Raw genomic sequence first — 25,557 nt, forward strand, 5'->3', positions numbered from 1 at the left:
CACCCAATGAATGGACAGAAACTGGTGACCCCTATAGCTGAATTGGGGAAAAACTGGAAGAAGCTGAGGAGGAAGCAGACCCCATGGGAAAATCAGCAGTCTCAATTAATCTGGAACCCTGGGATCTCTTAGACACTGAGCCACCAACCAGACAGCATACACCAGCTGATATAAGGCTCTCGGCACATATACAGCAGAGGACTGCCTGGAGTGGACTCAGTCAAAGATACACCTAACCCTCAAGAGACTTGCGGTCCCAGGGAGTGGGGAGGTTTGGTGGGGTGGGGGTCGGGGGTGGGGACAAGCTTTTGGAGACTGGGGCAAGAGGCATGTGAGGTGGAACAGTCTGAGGGTAGACTGTGAGGGGGGCAAAGTCCATACTGTAAAAATGATTAAAGAATGAATAAAAAAAAAGAAAAGAAAAATGGAAACATCTTTGCCAAATTACAGCTACATTTTTCTATCAATCGGGATTTAGTGATGGGACTTAGTTCAGAGTTTCAACTATCACACAATGGGAGTGTTATATTTTTTTAAAAAAATTCTAGACCAATATTTCAATTAATGGACACCTTTAATTTTAAATTTTTGATCCAGTTTTAAATTTGTTGCATATGCCTTAAATATGGGTCCTGTCAAAAATGGAAATACACAAACATGCATACACACACACACATGAACATACACACACACACACACACACACAATGATTTAGAGAAAGAAGATCATTATAAATCACAGGTTTATCTTGGACTATGACATTTCTGCTTTGTGAGTGGTAAGATTGTAAATGTAACACACTTGACCTTAAATTGTTCTTCATCTAATTTTTATCACCGTTGATGATAAAAATATATTTGATGAAATGAAAAACATGGCATATAAAAACATACAAACACAAATATTTACATGACTATACATACCACAGAAGTGAGAAGAGTGTAATAAAATTTAATAAATGCTGAGCTTATTTTAAGCTAATAATGTTAATATACATATATACATATTATATATATATGGGATATATGAATTATATGGGATTATATGAATAAATATATGTTCAAATGAGCTAAATTGGGAATAATTCCTTTTCTGGAAAGAAAATTCTATGAATTTGCCATCAAGATCAGCAGGATGATTTTATGGAACTCTACTTACAAATCCATCCATGGCCCAATTTTCTTCCTTCATTTTCTTTACGGAAGCATGTGCTGGTACTTTAATAAGATATATATGTAACATTAGTCGAGCTTCCTGGCTTTTGTAGACACCTGAAAAATATAAAAGCATCTATCTAATTTTGTAACTAGTTATAATTTATCTTATTATCAATCACTTATTAGATATATTATGAAATGCAAAGAAATAAGGCAAACCTCATGTCACAAGTGTCTGCACACATAGTACATACATCTGCAATATGCACCTGTTTCTCATCTGAAATGACAAATTAAATCTTATCTAGGTGACCGCATTTCCCTAAATGCTAGTGCCAAGTAAGTGCCTTCTTCCTATAGTCAGACCTGCAAATTATAAATTACAAACCAGGAGATTAAATTCTTGATGTATTCTACAACAATTAATTAGATGCTAATTTTGTGTCTTGAATATTGCAGGAGTCACAAAAACAATTATTTTCATTTTTTATTGGACATATTCTTTATTTACATTTCAAATGTTATCACCTTCCTATCCCCCCCTGCTTTTATGAGGGTGTTTCTCCATTGACCCACCCACTTCTACCTCCACACCCTCAATTTTCATACACTGGGGCATCTATTGAGCCTTCATAGGATCAAGGACTTCTCTTCCCACTAATGCCTGACAAGGTCATCATCTGCTACATATGCAGCTGGAGCCATGTGTACTCCTTGGTTGATGGCTTTGTTGCTGGGAACTCTAGGCTGTTTGGATAGTTGATATTGTTACAAACTCTTTCAAGTCCATCAGTCCTTTCTCTAACTCCTCTATTGGGGACCCATGCTCAGACCAATGGTTGGCTGTAAGCATCCACCTCTGTATACATAAGGCCTTGGCAGGGCCTCTCAGGAGACAGCAATATCAGGCTCCTGTCAGCATGTACTTCTTAGCATCCACACTGTATCTGGGTTTGAAAACTGTATATGGGATAAATACCCAGATGGGACAATCTCTGGATGGCCATTCCTTCAGTCTCTGTTCTACACTTTATCTCCATATTTGCTCCTGTATTTTGTTTTCCTTCTAAGAAGGATCAAAGTACCCAAACTTTGGTATTCCTTCTTGAGCTTCATGTGGTCTGTGAATTTTATCTTGAGTATTTGGAGACTTGGGGCTAATATCCACTTATAGTGAGGACATACCATGTGTGTTCTTTTGTGATTGGGTTACTTCACTCAGGATGATATTTTATAGTTCCAACCATTTGCATAAGAATTTAATTAAATCATCATTTGTAACAGCTGAGTAGCACTCTATTGTGTAAACATACCATAATTTCTGTATCCATTCCTCCATTGTTGAAGAAAATCTGGGTTGTTTCCAGCTTCTGACTATTATAAATAAGGCTGCAATGAACATATTGGAGCATGTGTCCTTATTACATGTTTGAGCATCTTCTGGGTGTATGCTCAGGAGTGGTATAGCTGGATCCTCAGGTAGCACTATGTCCAATTTTCTTTTTGCAATCCCATCAGCATAGAGGAGTACCCCTCTTTCTCCACATCCTCACCAGCATCTGCTGTCATCTGAGTTTTTTATCCTAGCCATTCTAACTGGTGTGGGATGGAAACTCAGTGTTGCTTTGATTTGCATTGCTCTGATGACTAAGGATGTTGAACATTTCTTTAGGTGCTTCTCAGTCATTCGATATTCCTCACTTGAAAATTCTTTGTTTAGCTCTTTACCCCATTTTTTAATAGGGTTATTTGGTTCTCTGGAGTCTAACTTCTTGAGTTTTTGTATATATTGGATATGAGCCCTCTATCTGATGTAGAATTGGTAAAGGTCTTTTCCCAACCTGTCGGTTGCCTTTTTGTCCTATTGACAGTGTCTTTTGCCTTACAGAAGCTTTGTAATTTTATGAGGCACTGTTTGTTGGTTCTTTTGTCTTTTTTTTCATATTTGACAATTTTTATTAGATATTTTCTTTATTTACATTTCAAAGGATATCTCCTTTCCCTCTGAAAAAAGAACTCGTTTCCCCCCACCCATCCCCGTGCTCACCAACACACCCTCTCCTGCTTCCTAGGCCTGGCATTCCCCTACACTGGGGTATAGAATCTTCACAGGACCAAGGGCCTGTCCTCTCATTGATGACTGACTAGGCCAACCTCTGCTACATATGCAGTTGGAGTCAAGAGACCCACCATGTGTACTCTTTGGTTGGTGGTTTATTCTCTGGGAGCTCTAAGGGTACTAGTTAGTTCATATTGTTGTTCATCCTAAGGAGTTGCAAACCCTTCAGGTTCTTGGGTCCTTTCTTTAGCTACTTCATTGGGGACCCTGTGCTCAGTCCAATGGATGGCTGTGAGTCTCTACTTCTGTATTAGTCGGGCACTGGCAGAGCCTCTCAGGATACAGCTATATCTGGCTCCTGTCAGCCAGCACTTGCTGGCATCCACAATAATGTCTGGGTTTGGTGATTGAATACTGGAAGGATTCCCAGGTAGAGCAGTCTCTGGATTGTGCTTCCTTCAGTCTTTGCTCCATAGTTAGTCTCTGCAACTCCTTCTATTGCTATTTTGTTTCCCCTTCTAAGAAGGATCGAAGTATCCACACTTTGGTTTCCTTCTTCATGAGTTTCTTGTGGTTTCTGGATTGTATTTTGGGTATTCTGAGCTTCTAGGCTAATATCTACTTATTGGTGAATGCATACCATGTGTGTTCTTTTGTGATTGGGTTACCTCACTCAAGATGATATTCTCCAGATCCATCCATTTCCCTGAATTTCATAAATGAATTTCATAAACAATGAATTCATTCAACATAAATTACATAAAATGTTTTTGATAACTGAGTAGTACTCCATTGTGTAAAAGTACCACATTTTCTGTATCCATTCCTCTGTTGAGGGACTTCTGGGTTGTTTCCAGATTCTGGCTATTATAAGTAAGGCTGCAATGAACATAGTGGAGCATGTGTAATTAATTACATGTTTGAGCATCTTCTGGGTGTATGCCCAGGAGCAGTATAGCTGGGTCCTCCGGTAGAACTATATCCAATTTCTTGAGGACCTGCCAATGTTGTTTCCAGAGTGGTTCTTCTAGCTTGCAATCCCACCAGCAATGAAGGAGTGTTCCTCTTTCTCCACAACCTCTCCAGCATCTGCTGTCACCTGGGTTTTTGATCTTAGCTATTCTGACTGGTATGAGGTGGAATCTCAAGGTTGTTTTGATTTGCATTTCCCTGATGACTAAGGATGTTGAACATTTCTTTAGGTACTTCTCAGCCATTCCATAGATATTCCTCAGTTGAGAATTCTTTGTTTAGCTATTACCCCATTTTTAATAGGGTTATTTAGTTCTCTCGAGTCTAACTTCTTGAGTTCTTTGTTTACATTGCATATTAGCCCTCTATCAGATATAGGATTGGTAAAGATTGTTTCCCACTCTGTAGGTTGCCCTTTTATCCTACTGACAGTGTTTGCCTTACAGAAGCTTTGTAATTTTATGAGGTCCCATTTGTCAATTCTTGATCTTAGAGCATAAGCTATTGGTGTTCTGTTCAGCAAATTTTTCCCTGTGCCCACATGCTTGAGGCTCTTCCCCACTATCTTTTCTATTAGTTTCAGTGTATCTGGTTTTATGTGGGGTTCCTTGATTAACTTGGTCTTGAGCTTTGTTTAAGGAGTTAGGAATTGATTGATTTGCATTCTTCTACATGTTAACTGCTAGTTTAGTCAGCACCATTTGTTGAAAATGCTGTCTTTTTTCCACTGGATGGTTTTAGCTCCTTTGTCAAAGATCAAGTGACCAGAGGTGTCTGGGTTCATTTCTGGGTCTTCAATTCTATTCTATTGATCTCCCTCCTGTCTCTGTACTAATACCATGAAGGTTTTATCACTGTTTCTTTGTAATACATGTGGTCCTGAGCTTTTTTGGATTGGGAGAGTATTAATGATTGCTTCTATTTCTTTAGGTGTTATGGGACTGTTTAGATGGTTTTTCTGATCCTGTTTTAACTTAGGCACCTGGTATGTCTCTAGAAAATTGTTCATTTCATCCAGATTTTCCAATTTTGTTGAGTATAAGCTTTTGTAGTAGGACCAGATGATTTTTTAAATTTCTATGGTTTCCATTGTTATATCTCCCTTTTCATTTCTGATTTTATTTATTTGGATACTCAATCTGTGCCCTCTGGGTAGTCTGGCTAAGAGTTTATCTATCTTGTTGATTTTTTTTTTTCACAGAACCAGCTCTTGGTTTTGATGATCCTTTGTATAGTTCTCTTTGTTTTTATTTGGTTGATTTCAGCCCTAAGTTTGATTATTTCCTGCTGTCTACTCCTTTTTGGTTATTTTCTTCTTTTTGTTCTAGAGCTTTCAGGTGTGCTGTCAAGGTATTAGTGCAAGCTCTCTCCAGTTTCTTTTTGGAGGCTCTTAGAGCTATGAGTTTTCCTTTTACCTCTGCTTGTGTCCCATATGTTTTGGTATGATGTGTCTTCATTTTCATTAAATTCTAAATATCTTTAATTTCTTTATTTCTTCCTTGGCCAAGTTAATGAGTAGAGCATTGTTCAGCTTGCATGTGTATGTGTGTTTTCCGTTGTTTTAGTTGGAATTTAAGACCAGCCTTAGTCCATGGTGATCTGATAGGGTGCATGGGATTATTTCAATCTTATATCATTGAGGCCTGTTTTGTGACCAATTATATGGTCATTTTTGGAGAAGGTACCATGAGGTACAGAGAAGAATGTATATTCTTTTGCTTTAGGATGAAATGTTCTATAAATATCTGTTAGATTTATTTGTTTTATAACTTCTTTTAGTTTTATTGTGTCTCTGTTTAGTTTCTGTTTCCATGATTTATCCATTGATGAGAATGGGGAGTTGAAGTCTCCCACTATTATTGTGTAGGGTGCAATGTGTGCTTTGAGCTTTAGAAAAGTTTCTTTTATGAATGTGGGTGCCCTTGGATTTAGAGCCCAGATGTTCCGAATTGTGAGTTCATCTTGTTAGATTTTTCTTTTGATCAATATGAAGTATCCTTCCTTATCCTTATCCTTTTTGATAACTTTTGTTTGAAAGTCAACTTTATTCGACTATATTAAAATGGCTACTCCAGCTTTTTTCTTGGGACCGGGACCATTTGCTTGGAAAATTGTTTTCAAACCTTTTACTCTGAGTCAGGGTCTGTCTTTTTCACTGAGGTGTGCTTCCTGTATTCAGCAAAATCCGGGGTCCTGTTTATGTATGCAGCCTGTTAGGCTATGTCTTTTTATTAGGGAATTGAGTCCATTGAAGTCAAGGGGTAGTAAAGAAAAGTGATTGTTACTTCATGTTATTTTTGTTGTTAGAGGTGGAATTATGTTTGTGTGGCTATCTTCTTTTGGGTTTATTGAAAGATTACTTTCTTGCTTCTTCTAGGGTGTAGTTTCCCTCCTTGTGTTGGTGGTTTCCCTCTATTATCCTTTGTAGGACTGGATTTATGGAAAGATATTGTATAAATTAGGTTTTGTCATGGAATATCTTGTTTATTCATCTACAGTAATTGAGATTTTTGTTGGGTATAGTACCTTGGGCTGTCATTTATCTTCTCTTAGGGTTTGTGTGTCATTTGCCCTGTATCTTCTGGCTTTCGTACTCTCTGACAAGAAGTATGGTGTAATTCTGATAGGTCTGCCTTTATGTTATTGATCTTTTTCCCTTACCTATTTTAATATTCTTTTTTTGTTTAGTGCATTTGGTGTTTTGATGTTTATGTAACAGGAAGAATTTCTTTTCTGGTCCAGTCTATTTCTGGAGTTCTGTAGGCTTCTTGTACATTCATGGACATTTCTTTCTTTAGGTTAGGGAAGTTTTCTTCTATAATTTTGTTGAAGATATTTACTGGCCCTTTAAGTTGTTAAGTTTTGCTCTCTTCTATACCTATTATCCTTAGGTTTGATATTCTCATTGTGTCTTGGATTTTCTGGATGTTTTGGGTTAGGAGCTTTTTGCATTTTGCAATTGACTGTTGTGTTAATGTTTTCTATGGTATCTTCTGCTCCTGAGATTCTCTCTTTTATCTCTTGTATTCTGTGGTGATACTTGCATCTATGACTCCTGATCTCTTTTTTAGGTTTTCTAACTCCAGGGTTGTCTTCCTTTGTGATTATTTTATTGTTTCTATTTGCATTTTTACATCTCAGATGGTTTTGTTCATTTCCTTTGCCTGTTTGTATTTTCCTGTAATTCTTGAAGGGATTTTTGTGTTTCCTCTTTAAGGACTTCCAGCTTTTTTATCTGTGTTCTCCTGTATTTCTCTAAGGGAGTTATTTATGTCCTTCTTACAATCCTCTATCATCATCAAGAGAAGTGATTTTATCCAAATCTTGTTTTTCCAGTGTGATGGTGTATACAGGACTTGCTATTTTTGGAGAATTGGGTTCTGATAATTCCAAATAACCTTGGTTTCTGCTGCTTGGTTTCAGCTGGCCTCCTGCCATCTGATTATCTCTAGTGCTATCTGCCCTTGCTATATCTGACTGGAGTCTTTCCTTCTTATGATCCTGGTTGTGTCAGCTCTCCTCAGAGTCCAGCTGTCTCTGTGATCCTGTGATTCCAAGATCCTGTGATCCTAAGATCCTGGGTGTGTCAGAATTCTTGGGAGTCAAGCTGCCTCTGGAATTCTGAGATCCTCATGTGACCAAGTTCCTGGGATCCTGGGATCCTGGGATTCTGGGATTCTGGGCTTGTTTTAAAATCTGGGACTGGAGCTTCCTCTGGGTGTTGTGGGTCTGGTTGCAGAGTTTGAGTCCAAGGTAAACCAGCACAGATCTGAAGGAACCTGAGCCACTACTAGTCAGGCAGTGTTCTTGTATCCCTGGATCCAGCTGGTCCAAGTTACTCCAGGTGGTTTTGGAACAGATGTTGTGTCCTCCTCACCTTGATCCTATGATACTGGGCATGGTAGAGTGCCTGGGAGTGGAGCTTCCTCTGAGTGTTGTGTGACTGGCTGTGGAGTTTGAGCCCAAATAAACTGGTGCAGACTGGAAGGCCACAAAAATAATTAATTATATGAAGTTTCTATGCTTGAACTTTTTCAATAGAGTAGAAATTGCTGATATGATATACAAGTAATTAAAATATAAAGGAAGTAAAATATATGATGAAGTGTGATAAGTTTCAGGTTGGAATGTAAAAGGCTTTTCACTCTGAGTCTATCAGAAAATACCTATTTATTAAAAGAGTATGTGAGCTCTACCTTGAAATTTAGTAATTTAACTCAAGTTGGTAAACATTGTAATGATAGAAATATGAGAAGCAAAAAGACCTACAATTCTTCTTTTAACGGGATCTTCTGAGAATTGGAATAGGCTAGCATATAGATACAGTTAAGGACATGATAAGTCAGGCAGCGAACAATTATTTTATGATTATTGATTAAAATTAAACTTTTGTTGACATGTCTACTGCTTTACTTATTAGTGAGGGACCTTAAGAATGTCCTGGGAATATCAAGGCAAAGAAATACAAAATTTGATCTAAAGTAGATTAGAATCAATAAAAAAAATAAGGATACTAACATTTAGTATTTGTGGGAAATGGTTATAATTATCCAATATAATCACACTGAGTGAAATCTAATGAAATTATTATAAACTTTCATGCTTTTTTTTTAATTTACCAGAATTTATTTGGATTATTTACTAAGAACCAAAGATATGTATGATATATTTTTTTGCTAACTTGGAAAAAAACTGTTAGTGACATTTGCTAGCTAAATTAATCATGAATTAAATGCAAATACATCTCTCATTCAAATTAAGATTTTCCAATTTATTCCATATTTTAAAATGTAATGTATACTAAATTCTGATAAATGCACTTTATGGGATGCTACAATAAAACAAAATAATATGCAGTGTTTCTTATAATATTTTCAAATGTAATAATATTATTTTACTTATACCACAAATTAATATATTAGAAATAATTTTACAATAATGCTATATACTAAAAGAAATTACAATATATATCTCTTACTTACAATATCATAAATCTGTTTCAACAATGAAAGTACTAGTCCAGAACTGTATCTGTAATTATATCTACATAAAAACAGTCTTAAAGTCACTTAAGTTCACAATTTTCAGTTCATAATTATATAGCAATATCCACACACCAATGTAAAACTTCAACATCCTTGCTTCTTAATAAATTATAGCTTTCCTTAAAATTGAATATAAGAAATATCTCACAGTAGTAAACCATGATCAAGTGAAAGCCAGAATACTAAACTGCTGCTAAATTTGAGTATGATACCTGAAAGCAGCAACTCCATGTCGCTGTTGCTCAGCGTAGCGTTGACTCTGCCAGTAGAGGCATTGAAGCTAGTGACTGTCAGGGTCATGGGCTGTTTCCTTCCTTTGAAATTATAAGAGCCTTTCCATATATAATTCTGGGCAAATACGTCATCAGGAACTGTGAATAGATAAAATTAATAGCACACTTTAATTTCACAGTGCTCATATAAATATGATCATCCTATACTGGATTAAATTCTTTAGTCTGTTGAAGAAATGATCAATGTCTAAACATAATTCATCTTCAATGAGTAGAACTTAACATATTCTTCATTTGATTATAAAGTTCTAAGAATAAATCATAATTTTAAAGCCTAGCATTGTTCAGTCACCATCAACAGAAAAGCCAGATTCCTAACAAGAAAAGATATGAGGCTTGTTTTTTAGAATTGGGGAAACACATGTTCTACTAATGTTTTCTCTTCTCTAACATACTTTTCTACTTTCAAGAAGAAAATGAGATGATTTTCATGAGTCTTCAAACCTGTGAGTATGTCTCCAGAGATCTTCTTTTTTCCTAGTGTCCTAGACAGACTCAATGGAGAGAATGGAAACCTGTCATGCTCTTTCAAATGGCCCTAGAGGCAGCCTGAAGTTAATGGCTCTTTGTCCCTTTTACTGAATGCTGAGCTTAGTTATTCCAAAAATAGAAGGAGAGTAGGGCTTCACTTTATTGACAGCTTGCACTTTACAAGTATTTTTAGAAATAAAAGAATTGCCATTGGAATTGCCCCATTCTTATGGGACAGAACAAACTGTGGGAGAATATAGTACAAGTTGCATGCAAGTTGACCCTGGAGTTATGCTGCTAGAATCTAATGCCCTATTCTATATTAATAAACTATGTCATTTTGCATACATTTCTTGGTTCTAAACCTTGATTCCCTCATGATTAATATGAGATTAATACATGTGATTTGGAATCTTAAATAATATAAGTAAAATGTTTAGCTAATTGTTACCTATTGCTTCAGTTGTGATTCAGACAATGTAGAGAGACTGTGATTCAGATAAAATAGCTCACCACATAATCGCAATGTGCGGGGAGATGTAGCGCCCATGTATTTGTCATCATGAATTATCTATTGCTTTTTCTCTTAAGCCTTTGTCAAGTCATCCATCTGCTTATACTGTATCCCTAACTATCAAGGCATCCTGTTATGTACTCAGTGATCTCATGTGATATATGATAAGAAAGATACATTTGATTGGATAGCTTTTGCATAACATAAGTGTACTTACAAACTGTATAAAGGTGTGATCAGCAAAATCATCTGCCTTAGAAAGCTCATTTGCATGGGGCAACAGATTGAGAAGATTTGAGGAGAAAAAGAGAAGAAAGTCCTACAGGCTGTTTCTGGTAAGTGATGGAAAATCAGTAATTGCTGTATTTTACATTACTTATTTCTCTGGGTCTTAATTGTGATGATTCTTGTCTACCTCCATACCTTTAATAAAAATCTACTGTTATTCAATGATGTTGTTTCATGAAACTTAGATAAATTAGCATTTGTAAATGAAAAAATTCCTTATTTTGGGGAAGATATTAGTAAGTTCTTAGAAGAGGTATGTAGCCATTCCAGAAATATCAGTGGTACCAAGATGAATAATCACTGTAATATAAAACATTAAATAACTGTATATTAAAGCCAATAATTTGTAGTAATGGCTACTTCATTTGGTAGGACCATTGCCATAAAGGTAGATGCCAGGTTTCCAATGAGCATAAATAGAACAGAGTAGAATGCACAGTGAGACTCTTCTGTTGAGTTCAACATTCCACCAAAAGTCTTTTCTTTCCCTGTACATGTAAATCAGTTGAGGAGAGGAGAACCTCAGAGTGGTTTCTCCTTTATGCTAGTTTGTGAGGTAATAATACTTCTTTCTACATTTTAGGCTTTCTCAAAATTAAAAACAAGTAGCTATTTGAGGGTTCTTTGAAAATTCTGAAGTGTCATCTGACTAAGGCTGATGTGAACATCAACAAAAATCTAACAGGAGTTAAGTACTCACTACTATCCTTCTCAGTGATGTTTATTTGTGAGACCATAATTTAAGTATAATGCTTCTCACTTCCCTTTCTTTCCTTCATATCATCCCACATACTCCTATACACTCTCCTCTAAATTCATGACCTTTACTATTTAGTGATTATTATTGTATACATCAATGTATTTATATATACATACATTTTTCTACATATAATCAGTTGCATGCATATAATGCATATGTTTTCAAGACTGAGCATTTGGCTCTGAACAACCAATTTGAATATTTTCCTATAGAAGACTAGAACAAGTGCTAACAAATATATGAGGGTAAGTCAGGGGTCTGGGAAGTAAATCCTCATATATTGTTGGGAGGGTGATTGCAAACTAATGTAGCCACTATAGAAATCAGTGTGGAGAATTCTGAAAGATCTAAATAAATCTACAATATGACCCAGCTATACCACTGTTTGAAATATGCCCAAAGAGCTCAGTGTCCTACTCCCCAGACTTGCTCAACCATGTTCGTTGCTGCTCCGTCACAATAGCTATGGAATGGAAATAACCTAGATGTCCTATAATAAACTAGTGGGCAATGAAAATGTCTTGTCCTTACCTACCGCCCTTTTATTGAAGCTATCTATTAATTTAAACTTCTGTACCCAGGCTTCTTATCATTGTTATACCATGTTATGGAATAACATGGCATTAGACCCTGGCTTTAACTTGATCCTACTGCTAATTTTTCATTCTTGTGACACTTATTCACTGTGTCTCATTTATGTTTATGAAAATCATGCAACTTAGTGTATTCTTATTTTCACAGTAATTAATCTAAATTTTTGTAGATTTTACTGTATTTGTAGTTCTTTTCCTTCTAATAAGTTGAGAATTTTTTAAGATGATGAATTGGTATTGAATTATATTACATTTTTATTTTACACATAGTATAATGATAATAAAACTTGTACTTTAATCTCTTAATTTGATTCATTATTTTTGAAGGATATGTAAAAGAAAATATGCTAATGATGAATATGACTCAAAACTGTTGTGTTTTTACCATAATGTTAGGTTTGATTCACTAGAATTTCAAATTCAAATTCCATCCATATCCCCAAGTCCAATAGATCTGGTATTATTCCTCACATGATGTCTTGGTTTGCACTTTTAACTGTATGGGGCATATACAATGAGTACCATGCTAGTTAGTTTCTTTGAGACTTGGATGACTGTCGTGTTCCTTTAAAATGTTGCAGTCTTCATCAGTACAGCAGTAGAGGCTTGGTATCTCTTTGAAAATATTATAACATTATTCTGGCAAATGATTATTAAGCTATTTCAATATCATCTTTTAAAATTATGATATAATTTTATAATAATTTATAAATATAGGAAAATAAATATTGACAGTTATTAATATTTTCTCAAAATTCTAAATGTATTTAGCCTGTTCTCTTTCATACTCATATCTCTTTTATTAAAAAATCTTTTAAAGTATTTTTTTCATTAGAAACTTTTCTGTTTTGTCATCTACAATTTTCTTTTATCTTTATATTTATTTCGACTGCTGTTATAATCTGTACAGGTTTTTAAGAGCAATACAATCTCAACTCTGGGGGTTTATTCTCTTCTAATATAAGTATTTGAGTCTATATAGAGATTTTATAACTTTACTTTTGTTTAAGTTCTTAAGTTGGACTGAAGATAAAAATGTATTCAACAAAAATATAATCCTTAATAATATAAAAAATATAGTTGGGACAAATAGAATCCCTTATATACTGCATATCTTATCCTTTCGTCTGATGAATATCAGATATAGTAAATAATTTTAGGATGAGAATTACATCAAGGTTATAGGGAACTTTACTGTAGGTTTAAATAACTAGGCCATATGGTTAATATTAATTTTTAAATCAAATAATTACAAATAAATTATATAAATTCTAGAAGTTATTGATCTTCTACCAAATATATTGAAATATATATGTCTATATAGGTATATATCTTTTAAATTAAGTCTTGTCTTCTCTTTTAATTTTATATATAAAAATCACTGCCATTATCATTATCAGAAGACTTTAAAACAAAAATCTATAGATATACACATAAGTCATACTTTTGACAGGCTTAACTTTATTTAATAATTTTGAAATATATTGAAATATTTCATGTAATAAGTTAATATTATATAATCATCATAACTTACATAAAAAACAATTTTGTCATATAAATTTGATTACTTTAAATTTGTAGATCCATTTTAGAGATCATGACTTCTAGAACAACCAATTACTTACCACTTAGCTTTGGACTAGGTGTTCCTAATGCAGGTCGAGGGTCTTTCACTAATATTTTGGAACCAGCTATGACAACAAAACAGCATTTCCAAAAGTCAGTATACTATACACAGTATGGCACATATCATTTTTAGTCTGAAATATTATCTAATTTTCTTCAAAATTCTTGGTCCATTCCATGTCAATCAAAGTACCTTCTAATTAACAGCTTTAGCAATTATTCCCATCACAGGACTTTGGGACAAAAACTTTTTTTAATCCTCATAGTTTATCTTTGATTAAAGGCAAAAGCTAAAATGAAACAGTCGATGCGATCACAGACACCGAGGATTGAGTGTTTTGTTCTTGTAGAAAATGAGAAAAGGATTTGTACAGGGCTTACATTGAAAAGTAAGAATTTGCCAAAATATTACATTGTGTACCAGAAATTGGGTAAAATTAAAAGCTAAAGCTTTGAGACATAGCAAAGAATGTATACGCATCAACAAAATCACATGTGGAGCTAGGGAATACAGAAAGGGTAGAAGCTGTGAAAAAGGAATCCTGTCATGTCCTTCAGAACATTTAATGGGACACCGTTTTTGGAAGAATATTAACAGAAGGGGTTGAAACAGCAGTTCCGCAGGAAAACAGGACTCTACTATCATATTAATATTGATAAAACAATAATGGTAACAACAAAATAGTTGCTGATAAACCTACAGTACTGCAGTGTGTTTCAATAGGATAATATCAAGCTGTTTAAGAATTTGTGAAATATGCAACCCTATGATAGACACATCACAGACACAGGGAATACAAAAATAATCCTACTAATCGAGATAATTATATTAATGCAGTTGTAAGCTTATAGAGATATTTGATGGAATTGCCTTTGAGGGATTTAAGCAGTCATGTCAAGTATAGAAGTGAATGTGTAAGTTTAAGGCCAAAAAATGGAGAATGTGATTGTAATGCTAATATGGAAGTGATTTCCATAGAAGAAAGCACTGATGTAAAGAAAATCCCAAAGGGCAACAAAGGGAAGATAAAAGGGAGGACAAATGAATTCTAAATCTTTACAAAATCCCAAGTGGAAATGAGTTCATAAAGAAAATAAAAAGTGGATAATGCTATTAAATACTGATCTAGAGTATAATAATACAAAAGTTTACACTTTTCAGAATATTTTAAGGATTTTGTTTACTGATATTAAAGGCCAGTTGGAGGTCACATAGATGGACAGAAGAGGAGAAGCAAATATTAGAGCAGACATAATGAAAAAAAATGAATTTGTTATACAATGGGTATTTTAAGAAGGGGCGAGATACCACAGGCTTGCATTCTGGCTAAGAAGGGAATGAAAACAGTTCAAAACAGTGATAAAATCTGGACCTACTGTAAGCCAAGTGTAAACACAAGACAGTTTGAAAAGAAAGTTCACTAGATGTAAAGAAACTGCTTGTCTTGACCTAGAAAATATCCGTCATTTCTTCATATGAGAAGTGTGTGAGTTATATCAGGACTAAATAAGATTTATTTCTGGTGAAGTAGCAACAAGTGTACAATCTCCCTAGATCTACTTAAACTATCATGCTACATTGACTCAGTTCAAAACTGTGAACTCTTACTTATGACTTCAAAACCAAACTCAGTGAAAAAAAATTATACGGACTCTAATAGAAGGTTACAAAATAAGAAACATTGAAATAATATCACCTACCATATTGGATCAAATAATATCTTTTAGAAAACCCACACTACATTGTATTTGTAATTGTAAGTTGTAGAAGTAAATTGTAGTTGTAATTAACTGGTAATATCAATATAACATAATACTGAATTAACTAGGTCATATGTAGAACAAGTTCCTCATAAGAAAATGTCATGAGCATGCAAATAAAGTACAATATATGAAGAGAGAGTAAGAATTCACTGGGAGACTATGAGTCAAAAAATGCTAGTGATTGTCCAGAGGAGACAGAGTAGGGAAAGGCTCTGTCACTGGGAATGGTAGAATACACCAAGGCCTGTTCACTCTTTATTTTGGACTCTCATACCTAATGCATATGAAAGAATAAATTTCTATCATGCGAAGTCACCACCATATAAGTATAATGTTATGACAAACTTAGAAAATGAATCCACTAATAAACCCATTCAGAAAGTGAATGTGAAAGGGATTAGAATGAGAAATAGAATCAAGTTAGCATTGAGAGATGCCATAGAAGGGTCTGAATATCCATTTTTTCTGGAATCAAAAATGCCTATATAGCTTCAAATTTGGACAAGGCCAACAAATTTTTTTTTTGTTCCAAAGAAGATGTAAACAGCACATCCTAATATGTTAAAAAAATCTGAAAGGAGACATTACCTTCACAGATAGGAACTTTTCCAGTCCAGGTGTTATCAGATCTGCATACTCTGTGTTCAGTTCCCCCTGCTAAGAAGAAACCAGGCTGACAGGTATAGATGAGTGTGTACCCGTGGGAGGGAAGGTCCATTCCTACTACGTTTGCATGAGCAGGACTTTCTGGTTGTTTACAACTGTGAGCTATATTAAGAGCAAAGAAAAAATGTTAATTTTTTGAGATGCATCACTAGAATTTTGATTATGAAGAATTTTGCCATAATTAGATATAAGCCAGTCCAGAAAATCCAGAGTATGGTTGCATTAAAACCCAACTTCATAGTTGAGAAACATTACTGAAGAGTGGTGGTATTTTCATATAATTTTTATTTTTGCTGTTGTTATTCTTTGCACAGGATTTAGAGTTTAAAACGTGGGTGAGAAAATAGAACATTAGGGGAAATGAAGTAGAATCATCTGAATAGCTTACTTTATTTCAAATTGTGCATCCAAACATCACTTAGTGACTCTAAAACTGGTGAGATGAACCTGAAAAGTTCTTTCCTTTCATTCATTTTGTTGTTCTAGTTTGCCTCATATTCTCTGAAAACCTCTTCACATGTGATTAAAAGTCACTATGATTCACGAATGTATAACATCTTTTATTTCATAGTATTTCAATTTTAAGTGCAGACCCAGGAAACAAGAAAGTAACCATTATTTAAATCACCAGATGACCAAATGCACACCACTGTAAGAACTTTTGCCAAAAGAAGAAAATTGTACCTCCTGAGCCCTGGCTTCTTTGGAAACATTGTATTTCAATGACTATGGGATTTTGTTACAAGAATTATAGAAATGAAATATGTTTTGCATGAATCTAAAATAATTTTACATGTATCTTATATAGACACAAATTAGTTTCCATTGTTGAAAGAAAAGTGTGTGTATGAACTCAGACCCATGATACATGTCATATAAGTGTACAATCCTTACGTATGCACTCAGGTTGAATTCCACTCCATGTCAGGTCAGGAAGGCAAGTTCTTGTTGTAGATCCTTGAAGCAGGTGTCCCTTTCTGCAGTGGAACTGCACAACACTTCCTACCTATAGTAAATGAAATAAAAGTCAAAATCCAATTCCAAAACTAGCAATAAACAGAAAAATATGTGAACAAAAAGTATTTTCGGAAGAAATCTGTAAGACGGAATTTAAAGAGTGTTTGTTGAGTGAGCAATTGTGAATCACTCAGTTGGAATTTCAACAAGGATCATGAGCTCCACAAAACCTGAGCATTATACAGGACAGACTGTAATCTAAGCGCTGAAGAGGTTAAGGAGAGTTGAGGACCATCATTAATCACATTTTGTATTCAAGGTCAGCCTAGACTTCATAAGACATTTTTCTGAAAACAAATAAGAATGATAAAATCACAAAGAAAAGCTTGCAGGCGTACATCATCTGTTTTATGGCATGGTGGAGAAAACACTTAATTGGTTGCTGTGGATAATTCCAATGAGTAAGAAACACTGTTAGGGGAAGGTTTGTACAAGAAGCAGTAGAACTGATTGGAGAATCGGTTGTGAAGATAATTAGTTCTAAAGTGTCTCAGAGGGCAAGGGGATGAGTAACAAAGAACTTAAATTATAGTTATAAGTTGACACTATCTTTAGATTTTTTTAGAGTAAACATACTAAATTTCTTTGCAGCAGTGAAACTAGAAAACATGTCATTAACTCATAATATATTGCAAGAAAAAAATAATAAGATTTATCAAAAAAGTAGTAGTGGATGATCAGACAAGTGGTATGTAGTGTTGATCTCTTTAGATCCCCTTCAAAATAACCTGACAAAACTCAGTCATTGGTTTAGAAATTATCACTTTGACCCTGCTTTCTCCTATCCATTATTACTATCATCATTAGTCCCAAAATTCTTGGTTTAAGAAATGAATAGTAATAATATTTTAATTGAAATATATGCATATGTTTTAGAACTTATATTAGCATATTCATTATTTCAGGTACTAAAATATGACTCAATATGTTTCCCTCGATCAATACATGAAGATATTAATTTCAATTGCAAACTGGACATCATCATTATTATTTGATAGAATATATTGGGATTAAATATCTAAAGAGTCAAATATTCCATAGCTATAATTACTTTATGAAGTGAACACTGAATACAAATAATATATCTTCCCATGCCCAGAGAATTATATACCAGTTAATGAAAAATGTGTTCAGGGCTCTTAATCCACAGTTGATCTTGGTGATTTATCAATCATTTTGACAGGTGTTCTTTCCTAGCCTCATGGTCACTATTCAAAATTAATTTATTCTCATTTGTAATGTTCTGAGGAGAAAAAATTATAATGGACACAGTTATTTTCAGATGATGATTTCATTATCTTATCAACAGGTGACATACTCTAAATGTTAATAATAAAAGCTATATCCTCAAATCTATCTCATTATCCTATATATGCAAAATAGTGAAATTCAAGAATACAGAAATTTGAAAAAAATTATCTTGGCTTGAATAGCTCAGCTATTCTTAAGTTTGTCATTCATTTCTTTGCAATTAGTTTTCTATAAGTATAAATTTACTTCCTTAGAATGAGATACCTGTCAAACCAAGGTGAATAGAAAGATTAGATTGGGCTGTGGAATCTGGGACTGTGTTTTTGTTATTGTTTGTTTGTTATCCCAGTGCTTGGGGATGAACCTAGGGCTTCATGTATGTCAGAAGAATGTTTGGTCACTGAGCTGTACCTCAGACTGCTTTTGGTAAGACAAATATTTTATGTATGAAGTTGTGATATAAAAAGAGAAGACATCTTCTTGGAAACATGTCCAATCTAGAGATATGAATATTAATATACAGACATAGAGTAGAATAAAGAGAGTGTATGCTCCTGTCCAATGTCTAGTTTCTATGCTTAGATTAGTTCATTCTCTATTGGTAGCTTGCACATACCTACACATGATTTCTAGTATCTTAGTTTTGTGTGGTTTTTGCTATTCTCAAGCAGGAATTTCTTTTCTCAATTCAGAAATATAACATTTACATATGAAAAATACATATTGTTGTCTCCCAATAAATTATCAATATACTTATATTACTTTGTATTGTGCTCTTCTATATAGACTTAGTGAACATATTTAGTATGCATATACTTATGCTCATACATGTTGATTATATCCTGGTAAGAAAGTTCACACCCTTAATTTAACTTTCTCAGTATGATGAGCAGTGGTAGCACACGCCTTTAATCCCAGCACTTGGGAGGCAGAGGCAAGCAGATTTCTGAGTTCAAGACCAGCCTGTTCTACAGAGTGAGTTCCAGGACAGCCAAGGTTACACAGAGAAACGCTGTCTTGAAAAAAATAAAAATAAAAAATAATAATAAAAAAATAACCTGTCTCAATGTTTTAGTTTTAATAAACACTAATACAAAATTAATATTATTTGAAAGCTTACATGTATCTAGATATATTATAATAAAATGAAACATATGTATCACTCCACATAATAGATTTCAAGGTTATGCTAAAATAATATTTTCAATGATAACAATAAAAATTAAAAAAATCAAAGTTAATGGTCCTGTTGCTTTGTGATATTGGTACTCCAAACTCAAATACTCCCTTTCCATTATCTCAAATGATGTTTGGAAGAAGACATAGTTTTTCAAGAATCAGGTGCATTTAAAGAACAGTTACTAATAACAATGTTTCATATGACTGGCAATATGACTCAGTGAGTAATGGTTTTGCTACTAAGCCTGATGACTTGAGTTCAATCCCCAGGATTCTTATGGCCTTAGACAATGAACACTTGCAAATTATCCTCTGATCTTCAGAGGTATGCCCTGGTAACCTACATCCTACAAATTAAAAGATGTATTAAAATTTCATGGCTACTCCAATAATGAATGCTTTTTTTTTAATCCTACCACATTGGAGACACTTTGGCCTATCATGTAGTCCAGCTAGGGTTACATAGTGAAACTATGAAAGACATATAGATACTTGGCTAGCATCATTTTCTTTTGTCTTTGCACTGAGTACTAATGCTGTATAACAAGTACCTTTTTATGTGCAATTAGATCAATTGATAACAGCCTTTTCTAGAGGTATGTGGCTTAAGTTCTCTAAAATACCTATGTTACAAAGATAGACGCATGCTTTTACAGTTCGGTATTATCTGAACCATACTGAAGCAACCCTGAAGAATTGAAAACACTCTGAAATCAATGTTCACACTGTGCCTTAAAAGTAGATAAGTGGAAACTATTTTTAGCAACAAAAATATGGCACTTTAGATGAGCTCTTCCTTTAGAAATGGACATATTTCAGGTTCACACTGAATTTTCCTCAGCATAACACAATTTAGAAAAGCCTGCCACAGAATGCAATTGGGTAATGTGTAAATGGTCTATTTCCTTCTAGAATCAGCATGTGCTTTGGCTCCCCTTTGACCCTTGTAATGGAAAACTTGCTGAAGCTATACATGAAATCTAAATTTGAAAAAAAGGAGAAAATAGTAAATCACACATGAACGGGCATGCTGAATGATTCCCGTAAGTAAACTCAATTATGAATTTTAAAATATCAGGTTAGAAGAGATTGTTTTCCAGAAATTTATCATATCAATAATTGACATATTAAGTAAGCACTTTTTCCACAACTGGGCCTTGCTTTCTGTATTTATTCTTGTTTCAATTTTCCTCCCAGCTCCCATATCTTCCTGTAAAATTTCCTTGCTCACTTATGTAACTCCTCGCTCTCTATGTGCTGCTTAGGGATTTCCTGTGCTCACTGCTACCAGCTTCCTACTAGTCTTACTGTCAAGTTCAGTTTGAGTGTTTTCTAGAAATACATTTTCATTTTCTCTAACCACAACCACTTTATTACAGAATACCTGCATTCATATATTCATGAATGAAAATATGAGTTTGCCATTGTTTTTGATGTATGACAACAAAAGTATATAAACTCATGAAGCAAATATGACTAACTTTTGGACAACTTTCACACAGAATGATTATATTTACTTAAAGTCCTCAGTAGAATTCAGCATGATAACAATACCTACAATTGCACACATGGAAGGCTGAGACAATAGAAACATGAGTTTGAGACTAATGTAGAATGTATAGTAAAACGTAGTCTCAAGAGAAAAGAGAGAAAGAAAGAAAAAAAGGAAGGAAGGAATGGAGGGAAGAAGACAGAACACAAAGAAAAGAAGAGAAAAGAAAAGAAAAAAGGAAAAGAAAACTGGACAAAAGACAGAAGAAAAGCATGGATGCTTAAAATTCCTCTGAAACATTTTTTCTTTGATGATAGAAAGTCTGAGTCAGATAAAATACAAGCATAGAGCAGTTGTAACTTTATTTTCCCTGCTGGATAAGAATATTGAACACTTTTAACATATTGATTGGCCATTTGTATTTCTCAAATTGGGGATCATCTATTCATTAGGTTATTCAGCTATAAAGAAAAATGAAATTAAGACATTTTGAAGGAAAGTGGATCAAAGCAGAGATCATTATACTAAGAAAAGTCCAACTCTGACAAACAGTGCATGTTTTCTTTCATATGTGGAGAATACAATTAAATAGTGTGCTTATGTAATGAAAGAGATAAGCTACAGTTGTTATGAAATCATAAGCTATAATCTACTTGGGGGAAGGAAGACAAGCAGCACGAGGGAGAGACTGGGGCATAGGAACTGTAGTAGGGCTCAGGAATAATAATACATTACAATAATATATGTATTAAAATATCAAAATAAAAAGCATTTCATGCTATACTAAACAAAACCTAGTAATAAAACAATACCTACTTGAAATCCAAATGTGTTGTTTTGAGATCCATGCCTTGGCACCCCAGGGTTTTCACAGGACGTTCTGGTAGGTTCTGAAGTAAACAATTAAAAAGGTAACTATCTTTAGTGAACTTACAATAGTTGAAATAAATGCATTAAACTTGTGGGAGTCCTAGTCAAACAAAATCCTACGGGGGAGATGGAAGTTGGGGATACAAGCCCAACCTTAGTAATATAGCTATTGGCAATCATTATCTACTTAAAGACTGCATTATAGTTTTCTCTAGTTGAATAGCCTATGGCATATCAGCGAAGTTCTGCTGAAACCACACTATCCAAGAAAACTGGGGCAGTACAAATTGGTCACAAAGGGTCATTTGAAAAAGGACACAAAGTTGTATTGGTATGGAAGGGGTGTTGGATCTATGACAAGTTGAGTAGGTGAATATAATCAAAATACCCTGAATTAGTTTGGATGACAATGCCATTTATAACCTTATGGATTTAACTGTTAGTTCAGAATTTGTGGTAATGGTTGGGATATTTAGAAAGGGAGGCTTTGGTGGAAGAGGAATACCACTGAGGCGGAGGGGATGCCTTGAAAGTTTAAAGATTCAAACCCCTTCTTGTTCACTGTCTCTGCTGTATGCTTGCAATTCAAAATTGGAACTTCTTCTCAACAGAGCATGCCATTTGTTGCCTTAAACATTCTTCCCTCAAGGAGTACCCTTATTTCTTCCCAACTATAATTCCACATAGGCTCTTTCTTCTATAAGTTGTCTTGAACATTGTGTTTTATACAGAGCAATGGGATAGTAATTAATATTCAAATACCAAACTCTCAGGAAGAAAGAAAGAAAGAAAGAGAGAGAGAGAGAAAGAGAGAGAGAGAGAGAGAGAGAGAGAGGAGAGAAAGGAAGGGAATTTGTGTAACCAAGTATACTTCTCTAAAGCAAGTCAATTTTAAATAATCTTGGATTTAGCAAATGTACTCTTGGTAAAAATATCGAACATAATATTAACAGTACCTCCCAGTAAGCAGAAGTTTCCTAATCTTTTTTTTCTTTTTTCTTTTTTTATTAGATATTTTCTTTATTTACACGTCATGTGATTTCTCCTTTCCCAGTTTCCCCTCCAAAAAACAAAAACAAAAACAAAAACAACAAGAAAAAAAACCTTGTTGCCTCCACTGTCCCCCTGCCTGCCACTCCACCCTCTCCCGCTTATTGGCCCTGGCATTCCCCTATACTGGGCACAGAATCTTCACAGGGCCAAGCGTCTCTTCTCCCATTGATGACTGACTTTGCAATCCTCTACTATACACATGCTGCCAGAGCAATCAGTCCCACCATGTGTACTCCTTGGTTGGTGGTTGAGTCCCTGGGAGCTCTGAGGGTACTAGTTAGTTCATATTGTTGTTCGTCCTAAGGGACTACAAACCCTTCAGCTCCTTTGGTCCGTTCTCTAACTCCTTCATTGGGGACCCAGTACTCAGTTCAATGGATGGCTGTGAGCCTCTACATCTGTATTAGTTAGGTATTGTCAGAGCGAATTTCAGGTTGAGGCTGGAGAAACAGCTCAGTGACTAAGAGACTACATTAGCTTATATAGGGCCTGATTCAGTTACAACCATAAATATCCAGCCTCTCACAATAGCCTTTAACTCCAGCTCTTAGAATATCAGACAATTGTGAACTCTGCTAGCTCAGCAGTCACACAGACATAACCACATACAGACAGACACATACACGTATTTAAAAATATGTCTTTAAAAGATGAAATTCAATTTGACTTCATTTTTATGCCTTATATGTCTCTTGGACTTTAAAATTTTTGTCAGAAAAAAAATACCTGATATTAAACCCACTCTATAAATGAAAAGTTAAAGAAAATACTGGCTATTCAAGATATCCATGTGTATGAGATGTTTTCTTGAGACATGATAGGGCTATATTCTATTTCTCATATATATATATATGAGAAAGGAAAAGATATTCATGGAAACAGGATTGATAACTTGGAGTGTTCTGATACTTTTATGTCATTCATGCCTGGGAATGGTAGGACTGGTCATCTGTGAGTTGACTGCATGGAGGCTACTCAGTGGATTTCTTAAGTGTGGCATTCTGTGTTAGAAACAACCCAAATGTCCCTCAACAGAGGAATGGATACAGAAAATGTGGTACATCTACACAATGGAGTACTATTCAGCTTTTAAAAACAATGAATTTATGAAATTCTTAGGGCAATGGATGGATCTGGAGAATATCATCCTGAGTGAGGTAACCCAATCATGAAAGAACACACATGGCATGCATTCTCTGATAAGTAGATATTAGCCCAGAAGCTCAGAATACCCAAAATACAACCCACAAACCATAAGAAACTCAAGAAGAAGGAAGATTAATGTGTAGATGCTTTGCTCCTTCTTAGAAGGGGGAACAAAATATCCATCTAAGGAGTCGCAGAGATAAACTATGGAGCAGAGACTGAAAGAAGGACAATCCAGAGACTGCTCCATCTGGGATTCCTTTCCATATTCAATCATCAAACCGAGACACTATTGGGGATGTCAGCAAATGTGGTTGAGGGGAGCCTGATAAAGCTATCTGCTGAGAGGCTCTGACAGTGCCTGACTAATACAGAAGTAGAGACTCACAACCATCCATTGGACTGAACATAGGATCACCAATGAAGGAGCTGGAGTAAGGACCTGTGTGGGGTAGTGGTCTGCTCAGGTAACTTAGGCCCAGTAGAGTATTTGGCTTTGAGCCCTGGAGCCCCTGCAGGCAATCTCTGCTTGCAGGGGCCAGAAGGAGCTTGGCCATAACTCCTGAGTCTTTGGTTCCTCTTTCAGTCACAACCCTTCATAGCTGCCCCGGCAGGAGATGTGTGCTCTGTTAGGCAGACAATGCCCCAAGCTCCCAGCATTCTAGCTGGACCCTATCCCCAGATATCTGACCACAAGCCAGACATGCTATGCCCCACACAATAAAAGGGTTGGTTTGCCTCCTCCTCTCTCTCTCTCTTGTTCTTTCTAGCTCTCTTGCTGTCTGGTTCTTTGTCTCTCTGCTCTCCCTCTCTTGTCTTCTTCCTCTTTCCTGTTCTTCTCTTCTCTTGCCTTCTTGCTCTCTTGCTTTCTTTCCTTCTGTTTTCTCTTTCTCTCTCTCCTTCCTCTCCTTTCCCTCTCTCTACTTGATCGGCCTATTTTCTCCTTCCTACAATAAAATATCTCATTTATACATTGCCTCCTTTCTAATTAATGTGAGCCCCGCCTGCAGATCAACACCAGGGAGAGAGAGAGAGCCTCAGCCAGGCCCTAACACCAGGCCCTGTATTTGGTACAACAAGGACCCAAGGAGCTGAAGGGTTTGCAGCCCTTTATGACAAACAACAGTATGAACTAACTAGTACCCTCAGAGCTCCCAGGGACTAAACCACTAACCAAAGAGCACACATGGTAGGACTCATGGTTTCAACAGCATATGTATAGCAGCAGAGGATGGCCTAGTCAGTCATCAATGGAAAGAAAGAACCTTACTCCTGTGAAGATTTATGCCCCAGTATAGGGGAATGCCAGGGCCAGGAAGTGGGAGAGGGTGGGTTTGTGGG

At 35.3% G+C, this 25,557-nt stretch overlaps 1 protein-coding gene across 6 annotated transcripts in view; it reads right to left on the minus strand.

The window, feature by feature from the left end:
* The window catches only part of Csmd3 (CUB and Sushi multiple domains 3), a 1,179,548-nt gene that overhangs the window by 11,378 nt on the left and 1,142,613 nt on the right, over positions 1-25,557 (minus strand). For all 6 annotated transcript variants that reach the window (XM_031358937.1, XM_031358936.1, XM_031358940.1 and 3 more), the window contains 6 exons: positions 21,964-22,037; positions 17,103-17,214; positions 16,131-16,310; positions 13,778-13,843; positions 9,446-9,604; positions 1,159-1,271 (listed from right to left, as the gene is read on the minus strand). In XM_031358937.1, coding sequence (XP_031214797.1) covers positions 1,159-1,271; positions 9,446-9,604; positions 13,778-13,843; positions 16,131-16,310; positions 17,103-17,214; positions 21,964-22,037 — 704 coding nt within the window. The remainder of the gene's footprint in view (positions 1-1,158; positions 1,272-9,445; positions 9,605-13,777; positions 13,844-16,130; positions 16,311-17,102; positions 17,215-21,963; positions 22,038-25,557) is intronic.

Source organism: Mastomys coucha, unplaced genomic scaffold (assembly GCF_008632895.1).
Source record: "Mastomys coucha isolate ucsf_1 unplaced genomic scaffold, UCSF_Mcou_1 pScaffold7, whole genome shotgun sequence".
Taxonomy (NCBI): domain Eukaryota; kingdom Metazoa; phylum Chordata; class Mammalia; order Rodentia; family Muridae; genus Mastomys; species Mastomys coucha.